At 37.7% G+C, this 9,451-nt stretch overlaps 1 protein-coding gene across 2 annotated transcripts; it reads left to right on the top strand.

Moving 5' to 3' along the window:
- Nucleotides 1-4,084: 4,084 nt before the first annotated feature.
- On the top strand, nt 4,085-8,632 carry LOC107740743 (integrin alpha-5-like). Of its 2 annotated transcripts, XR_001640116.1 has the most exons (8): nt 6,265-6,399; nt 6,555-6,604; nt 6,776-6,821; nt 7,292-7,336; nt 7,476-7,519; nt 7,640-7,702; nt 8,316-8,368; nt 8,466-8,632. XR_001640116.1 is itself a non-coding variant. In XM_016553247.1 (2 exons), exons 1-2 carry the CDS (start codon nt 4,176-4,178, stop codon nt 8,605-8,607), a joined length of 318 nt encoding a protein of 105 aa, XP_016408733.1. In that variant the 5' UTR covers nt 4,085-4,175; the 3' UTR covers nt 8,608-8,632. The 2 variants fall into 2 exon arrangements, 1 of the variants encoding a protein (XP_016408733.1); XM_016553247.1 differs by lacking the exons at nt 6,265-6,399; nt 6,555-6,604; nt 6,776-6,821; ... (2 more) ...; nt 7,640-7,702; nt 8,316-8,368 and adding an exon at nt 4,085-4,351.
- Nucleotides 8,633-9,451: the final 819 nt, after the last annotated feature.

Raw genomic sequence — 9,451 nt, 5'->3', positions numbered from 1 at the left:
ATCTGTGTTTTGTATCCTCTGATTTCTGTGGTCTGGATCCTCTCATATCTGTGTTCTGTTATCTGTGATTAGTGTGGCCAACTTTGTCAGGATCAGAATTAAATGTAGTTCAATGACTTGAATGTAGTTTAATGACCATTTGATTTCTCTCGAGGCCTGTGAAAATCTTATTTAAAAGAGACCATTTAAATTTATCTAAAACATTTCTGTGTCTATAGTTAACATGCTTGCTCAATAAAATCAAGGCTTTTATTCACCATTATTACATTAACGCTAGGTAATTACCAAGCTATTAAGCCATTCTCATTTATTCCACAATGTAATTGAATGATTTCTGATTTCTCTCGAGGCCTGTGAAAATCTTATTTAAAAGAGACCATTTAAATTTATCTAAAACATTTCTGTGTCTATAGTTAACATGCTTGCTCAATAAAATCAAGACTTTTATTCACCATTATTACATTAACGCTAGGTAATTACCAAGCTATTAAGCCATTCTCATTTATTCCACAATGTAATTTAATGATTTCTCGCAAATTTCATCTTAATTTCATTGTGACATGCAATGTGCTATACTTTTAATTCTCTAATTAGCCAATTCTGCTTGTAATTTTCATTAACTGTTAACAAAGTGCATAATGTAGAAATTGGATTGTAAGGGTAGAAATGTAAGAAACCATATTATATTCTGTATTATTCTTGCTCAGCATGATATGACATCTCAGTGCACCTGTCAAAGTCCTGCATTTTATTCTGCATTCTCCTTTTTATGTTCTTTTTGTTACAATACAGATCTGTCAAAAAGTGTGTAAGAGTAAACAGAAATGCAGTGACATTGTGGTAGAAAGACAACATTCAAAAACATTAGAAAGAAACAGCTAATCTTTGAAAAATCAGAAACGAGTCTAGGGGAGGAGCAGGTCTGTAAATCACTGAGGAGAAGGACACATAGGAGAGTGTCAAAATAAGAGTGAGCAAGAAAAATATGTAGTTTGATGGCAAATGTGTTCTCTGTGTGCGTCAGAGAAAGTGAGGAAACAGCAAGATGGGCATGGATGGATGGAGGGAGACAGAAAGTAAGAGAGAGAAAGGAAGAGAAAATATTTTGCCAGGTAATTGGAGTGAATGAGGAAAGGAGATAGAGGGAGCCGGAAAAGACAGATAGTGTCCAACAATAACAGATAAAACTCCACTTACCCTCCTTCAGGTGGCCCCGGGGGTATATCTGTATCAGGCTCTGTTAGTGGAGATGGCTGTTACATTCCAGCTAGTGCTGTGCGTCCAGGCTGCCACTCATCCCAAATAAGTGTTTTCCTCTGTGGCCCCTGCAGTCACCCTTGGTCATCTAATGGCAGTAAGGACGGTTTATGAGTTATGTCATATTAATTCATAATAATGAATTATGTCATTTTATGTCATAATAAAGTCAATTTTTTCCCTGACTGAAATGTCATGTAATTCAAGTCCATGAAGAGCTGAAAACTTCTGGCAAACATTTGCTGCACTTTTTCTGAAACATAAATTAACTGCTTGTTTGCCACAAATAAATAAAGAGATATTTGGCCATAAGTTTGAATTTGGCAGGAGACCCATAGTTGCCCTGTGGTGTTTGATCTGCAAATTGGCTTCACAGGCTGTGGAATGAATCCTGCCAGGTCATTTGGTCCAGCTGTGCTAACTATGAACTTCCACAATCACTGGGTTAGTAAACAAACCTCATGTGGTAGAAAACAAATAATCATTCACACACACACATACAGTATACTGTGTGTGTGTGTGTGTGTGTGTGTGTATTGTGTATATATATATATATATATATATATACACACACACACATATCATCATATATAACTTGCTCACAAAATGACTTAGTGCATAACTTTATGTAACAATATAAAGGATAATGCTGATGTTTCACCTGGCTTCATGCAGGTGTATTGGGTGAGACCTTGTGCTGGCTCTCTTCTTCCCTGGCTACTACATGACCTGGTGCTCCATCCTCGTTGGAGCTGCCTTGGCGACTGGTTGATAGAATGTAAAGAGGCATTCCTGAAAGATCTTTCCAAGCAGTCCAGAGGTTCTGAAAACCATATGGAAGCATAGTCATTCAAATAAATCTTGTAACTCCATGCAATATAGTTTAGGGCATCACTGACTGATCGTCCAATTTGATTAGAAGTCTTTACTCATTAAAGCAAGTTAGCACATCTTTAGACCATCTACTCAGATCCTTATGAATCCATGTACACAGGACCAGTCCAAACAGCACCTGATCCAGCATCAAATCTCTCGCTCCAGTGACGCAACACATGGACCTATAGCCAAGCAGTCTGTGTTTTGTTTTGTTTTTTTGGCATCAGTGTGTTCAGTTAAAATAAGCATCCTTTTTTTGTTTAGCTGCTATTGTGTGCTGCTCGGTTGTTGTTGTTGTTTTATTAAATAAATTCAGTGCAGCACAGAATATTGCCAATGTCAGAAAATTAGATTAAATTCACCCGGGGCTTGTAACTATTTAACATTTCTCATTTTGTTGTAAACAGACTGTCTTGGGGTTTGGGACTTAATAGAAATGCATATGAGTTTAAACAAACAATAAGAGAAAATTTATTGCGTATTCATGCACACCTGTCAAGTCACCTTTATTTCTATAGTGCTTTATACAATACAGATTGTAAGATGAATGCGGCCAAGTACAGGGATATCCTGGACGAAAACCTTCTCCAGAGTGCTCAGGACCTCAGACTGGAACTAAGGTTTACCTTCCAACAAGACAATGACCCTAAGCACACAGCTAAAATAACGAAGGAGTGGCTTCACAACAACTCTGTGACTGTTCTTGAATGGGCCAGCCAGAGCCCTGACTTAAACCCAGTTGAGCATCTCTGGAGAGACCTAAAAATGGCTGTCCACCAACGTTTACCGTCCAACCTGACAGAACTGGAGAGGATCTGCAAGGAGGAATGGCAGAGGATCGCCAAATCCAGGTGTGAAAAACTTGTTGGATCTTTCCCAAAAAGACTCATGGCTGTATTAGATCAAAAGGGTGCTTCTACTAAATACTGAGCATTTTTCAGTTTTTCTTTTTTAATAAATTTGCAAAAATGTCAACAATTCTGTGTTTTTCTGTCAATATGGGGTGCTGTGTGTACATTAATGAGGAAAAAAAATTAACTTAAATGATTTTAGCAAATGGCTGCAATATAACAAAGAGTGAAAAATTTAAGGGGGTCTGAATACTTTCCGTACCCACTGTATATATATATATATGGTACGTATTATATTTTATTTTTCAAATATAGTTCATTATTCTTGTTTGTTGAAATAAAATTAATATAGTGAATAAAAAGAACAATGACACTTGACAAAACAAAACAAAACAAAAAAAAAGTGATTTTTCTCATTTAACATGAAAAAAGCACAGAAATAAAGTCACATTTGCAAAATACCCAAACATACTATATCTGTATGTCCCCTAGGGGTAGGATGCAATAAACAGAGTAGGAAAGACATTCACCAGACCTAGACAGATAAACAACAACTATATTATTGGAAGGCATGTTGAACAGCAGGTCAATTTTTCATACTTAAAGAGCAGCTGAATTTCTTCAGGGTGCACTCAGACCCAAATCTGCAACAAATCTAAAAGGGAAACTGAAAAATACAGTTTTTGCGATTAGATGAGTAGCTATATTTGTTGGAAGTGCGTAATCTCTTAAGATGAAACTTCCTGAGCGTGGCCTCTGCTTACACAATTTCTGGCATGTCTCTGCTAAACTGTTCCTCCCTTTTTGTCTATTTTGAACTGTTCAACTCTTATTACGGTTTCTCTACTATAAAGTGCATGTATTGAAAGGTGTATTTGGGTGTTCCTATTCTGGCATCTAATAACAGAAAATTAATTCAAATTACTTTAAACCAGCAAATTCCTAATAATAAATGCCACAAAATGCTCACTGAACATCAAGGAAACCCATGACATGTACCTCATTTTATCTGTAGGAAACACATTGGAAACAGACACCCACAAGTGTCATGTAAACTTCAATAACCACAGAGTAGTATAACAAGTGGTACTGAGCTCTCCCAAAGGAACAGAATAACATTAAGTTCTTCCTAGTGGCAGAGAGAATTGTGTAGAACGGCTTTGGGTGACTATAACAAGCATCTCAGTGAAAATGGAGCAGAGGCTGAAAGTCAGTCTGCTGTTTTTTACTCTGATTTTGTCCATACTCATTTATTCGAATCACATCAGTGGCTTTAACCTGGATCTGAACAACTACACGGTCTTCTCTGGCCCTGAGGACAGCTACTTTGGTTTCTCAGTAGACTTTTATCAGTCAAGCAGCAAAAGGTGAGTGGTGGTGTCCATAGCATAAGCTCTGCATGGATTAGCTGGTTGACTGCTTCAAAATCTGTTAAAACCTTCATCCAACACATTGAACTGATGCCCACACTAATTATTATCTTCATTCAGCTATTAAACAGAACCATTCAAAAGTTTGGGGTGGTAAGATTTTAAATGTTTTTTTTACAGTAAAAGAAGTCTCTCATGCTCAACAAGCATGATTTTATAAAAAAATCAAATAAAACAGTAATATTGTGAAATTATGAAAAATTTAAATAATTGTTTTCTAGTTTAATGTATTTTAAAATGTAATTTATTTATGTGACGGCAAAGCTGATTTTTCTGCAGCCACTACTCCACTCTTAAATGTTCAGATCCTTCTAAAATCATACTAATATGCTGATTTGGTGCTCAAGATACATTTGGGGTTCATTGGCGAGGAGGGCTTTATATTGAATAGATTGAGTGTCAGATTGACTCAGGTGATGCCAGAATTGAACAGCTCTGTAGCGTCTGGACCAATCAGACACACCATTTTTCATTTGATTTAACAAATCAATTATTCATTAGATTAACAAACATTCACAGACCCCTCACCCAATAAACATACTGGGTGCCAAGATGTCTGTGAACGAGGCCCAGGACACTGGTTACCATGGCAACCACGACACCTTTGCTAGACCAGATATTATAATTAATTATAACTAGTTATGATTAATTATTCATATTTCCCCATGAGCTGATTCGCTACAGCTCTTTTTTGTATTTCAATGTGTAAGTGGTATAAGCCCAGTTCAGCCCTGCAGGCATTGTTAGAAGTGCCTCTGTTTACCCTTAGAATGTTTTTTGCAAATTCCAATTGTGTTCTTTCTATTAAACTTTTATCCCAATTTTCAAACTTTAATACTGGTCCCCAAATTTCACTCCCGTACAGTAGAATTGGTTTAATGATTGCGTGATATAATTTTATCCATGTTTTAATTGGTCATTTTAATTGGCCAAAGCGTGATTTGATGGCATAAAAAGCCCTCCGGGCCCTCTCATTCAAGGCCTTCACAGCCAGCCTGAAGCCCCCTGATGCTGAGATCTCAATGCCTCTCTCTCTCTCTCTCTCTCTCTCTCTCTCTCTATCTATCTCTATCTCTCTCACCATGATTCAAAGGTGATGAAAACATCACATTTGGTAAAATGCTCCTAATGGCTCACAAATCAAACCAGTGGTTGGGCGCTTCAGTTCGAACCTACAAAAACTATATCTTGGTGGGTTACTGGAGTTCACAAACAGCCCTCACAAAAGAGTTAATACAATTGATTTAACTATGTTGTTTCTTCAGCCAAACATGCTAATTATTTTAAGTTTGGCATAATTAGTCTAGTTTTGTAGTATGTGAATTATTCAGGGATGTTTTATAGGAATTTGTGTAAGTAGTTTTAGGTTTGTCTTAGTATTTTGCCACCTTAATAAGCACTTTCAGCTTAAAGTTGTTTTAAACAAAACAGAAGCCTAACATTTTTGTGATCTGTAAATCTATGATAAAGTGAGAAATAACTGAAGTACTTACGTTTTTTATTGTAGACTCACTGTCCCATAACGAATGACTGTGAATGGTTGCTATGGTTACATTACAATGGTTATGGTTATTTGTTTTTTTTGTTTAGTTTTTTTCTGATTTGTCCTAAACTGCCAATTAACTAGACGTGTTAATTTATGTTAATATCATGTTTTAAGTTCTTTCTCCAGTTCTTTCTCAGTTACTTAGTGTGGGAGACAGAAGTCATATAATTCAGTGTTCATAGAGCTAGTCTTAAAACCCAGGAATCAGCATTTTCAAGCCTCTGGAACTTCCAATAGGTTTTTAGAATAATAGTTTTCAAGTTATAAAATGTCTCTGGTTGATACGTATGTTCGGCAGGCCTGTGCTCCAATGTTCCACTGGAACGTGCTCATGGAAAAGGAAGAGGCCATGAATACACCTGTTGGGAACTGTCAGCTTTTGAACATGCAAACAGGAGAGGTGGCAAACTACGCCCCCTGCAGGGAACTTTATGTAGAGGTGATTTACACCAGAGACTGTAAGATGCTGCTGTCCCATACAGTGATATAACTGCTATGATTACAGTTATGTTTATAAATATGCAATACAAATAAGCTATGATTATTCTTCAATGTCTAATGTTTCAAGCACTCTGACCAAATCCGTATGTGCAGATCCTGACAGGCGTTACTGTGAAGTTGGATTTACCACAGACATCACAGAGGTACCTTTCTTCTCTTATAATGGCAGTGGAGTAATTTGCATATTTGAATGTGTATTCAAACACCTATACATAGTCAGAGTCCTTGAATGAATTCACTGCAATACAATATAAATATTTATTAAATGCTTTAACTTTGTTTTTTCCTGTATGTAAAAATGTTGGTTGTGACAGAATGGCAGAGTGATACTTGGTGCACCAGGGGGCTATTATTTTAAAGGTAAAGTATGTTAGAAAAGCTACAGTATGTATCTTCCAAAGAATGTCAACACTAGAGCAAGGCAGTTTTCACTACTGTGATTCAAATATTTGAAAATATTTTTTTTTCTTTTTTTTAAAATGCGAATTGACAGCGCACTTTTAGTGGGGTTTATATGAGTTTGTGAAGTGTGCTTTGACTACAATGGCACTGTCAAGCAGCTTTCCAGGTCAGTACTCCAGGTCAGATCATCACTGCATCTCTTGCAAACATCATGAGCAGTGGCAGTGCGTTCTCTCCCATGCACTCAGTGAGTGGTGAGACCAAAACACCACAAAGACGTGACCACTATGACCTGTATCTGGATAAGATGTGACATCAGACATTAGAAACTGAGGCCAAATAAGCTCTTTTTTTAGATATTAAAATAATAAATATGATGATAAAATCTGAAACATCCAGTGAGGTTTTGTCATTGTTCTGCATCATAGGATACTCTGTTGCTGCTGGGAATTTTAATAAAGACAACATCCCAGGTGATAAGCATAAGTGACAAGCCATCTTAATTTTTATGTATTCAATTTAAGCAGCAGCTTTTAAAAAAAATGCAATACAAGTTTAATCTGCAGTTCTCATCTGCATTATATTCTCACCTTTATTTGATGATGATTGCAGATTATGTTGTTGGCGTCCCAAACGATGTGCACACCGCAGGATCTGTAAGTGCTCTTACACTGTTACATGGATGATTATGTACTTCGGTTGTCCTCTTGTACAGTTACACAATTGATTATGGACTTAATCGTGGTAAGTTGTTGTTGTACTGTGCTTGTTTTTAGGTCAAAATAATAAATGGAGCAACTGTGCCCCTGCAAATCATGAAGGCGATTAGTGGCATCCAGGTTATTTGGTTTGATTTGTAATACAGGATAGGAAATAGTAAAATTGTGTTTATTTTTTTCTCAACAGTCTAATATTTTAAGCTATTACAGTACTGTTGAAAAGTTTGGGGTCAGTGATTTTTTTAAATAATTTTATTCAGCTAGTATACATTAGACTGTTCAAAAGGACAGCAAAGACAGTTAAAAAGTTACAAAAGATTTCTATTTCAAATAAATGTTGTTCTTTCAAACTTTCTGTTCATCAAAGAATCCTGAAAAAAATACATGTATTATGGTTTCCACAAGCAGCATAACTGTTGATAATAATATAAAATGTTCTTGAGCATCAAATCATCATGTTAGAATGATTTCTGAAGGATCATGTGACACTGAAAACTGGAGTAATGGCTGCTGAAAATTCGGCTTTGCATCACAGGAATAAATTACATATTAAAATATATTCTAATAGAAAACAGCTATTTTAAATAGTAATACTTTTTCATAATATTACTGACTTCAGAAACATGAAGAAAAAAAATCCTACCTATCCCAAATATTTTAATGGTATTGTTTGTTGTCTACTAAACATTTACTTTAAATGCTGTAATGATAGTTTTTGTCTGGTCCTCTGTAGATAGCATCTTATTTTGGACATTCTGTGGCATTAACAGACATTAATAGAGATGGGTAAATCATTCCTGCAGAGATCAATTTATCTTTCTGGTAGTTCAAGAGAATTGCTAAGATGTTTTTTGAGATGAATTATCCCCTCTGTGGTCATCAGGTGTGACGACATCCTGATTGGAGCACCACTTTTTATGGAGCAGCTGTCCACTCAGAGACGGTCTTTGGTCAAGTGGGACAAGTCTATTTTTACCTGCAAAGAAAGGACTTCTCCTTCTCATCCAGACCCAACCAGATCCTGATAGGGACATATGCCTATGGGCGTTTTGGCAGTGCTATAGCCCCTTTGGGAGACCTCGATCATGATGGCTTTAATGGTAAGGACTACTCTGACATTATAGAGCTGGATTTGCAGTGAAAATAACATGCAGTTCCCTGCCAAGGGAACTTCGAACTGCGTCCTCTAGGGGTCGCTATGGGGAACGCCTCGTCGTGACCCGTGTCTGAAGCATACATTCAAAAAACACCAACATGTTGGCCGGCGACAGCCCAAGCATACATTGAAAAAACACCAACAACACGTTGGCCGGCGACAGCCCATGACGTCACTACCGGTGCGACTATAGTATAAATAGGCGCCGGGAGAACACGTCATTCTCTTCTTCATCTTCATTGACTGTTTTGTTTGAAGCATGCATTCCGTGGTAAGAGCGATCTTTCTTCCTTCATTGTGGCGAGCCCTAGCAACACACATGATCTTTGCGTCTTTTGTTTGGGCGAAGAGCACGCACGCAATGTCCTCGAGGGGGCAATCTGCATTAACTGTGAGCATTTTTCGATGAAAAAGCTCCATTCTCGTTTGTCTCTCTTTTCGAGGAGAGAAGGGCAGCCGTCTTCTCCCCGCGGTTCAGAACCCGCAGCTGCTGAGGCACGGAGGAGAATGAGCTTGTGGGGATCGCAGGCGGATCTGGCCGATGAGTTTAAAGAGGGGCTTTCCCTCTCACGCTCATCGGCTGTGGACGAGAGTGAGCCGCTGGAGGATGATGTTATTTCCCTAACATCGTCTGATCCAGGGGCCAGTGCTCTGCTGGGTTCGGACCGGGAAGAGCAGGAGATGTCTGAGGAGGGCGAAGAGGCTGAGGCTGA

This window comes from Sinocyclocheilus rhinocerous, unplaced genomic scaffold (assembly GCF_001515625.1).
Source record: "Sinocyclocheilus rhinocerous isolate Xijiao unplaced genomic scaffold, SAMN03320098_v1.1 scaffold6610, whole genome shotgun sequence".
Taxonomy (NCBI): Eukaryota; Metazoa; Chordata; class Actinopteri; order Cypriniformes; family Cyprinidae; genus Sinocyclocheilus; species Sinocyclocheilus rhinocerous.
Note: the sequence above shows the minus strand (reverse complement) of the source record. Positions and strands in the feature narration are given on the sequence as shown.

Excerpts from the sequence above, each read along its gene's own strand:
- LOC107740743 (XM_016553247.1), top strand. The coding sequence starts at position 4,176 with ATGGAGCAGAGGCTGAAAGTCAGTCTGCTGTTTTTTACTCTGATTTTG. Across the intron at positions 4,352-8,465 it reads TATCAGTCAAGCAGCAAAAG|GTGTGACGACATCCTGATTG; the intron begins GTGAGTGGTGGT and ends TGTGGTCATCAG.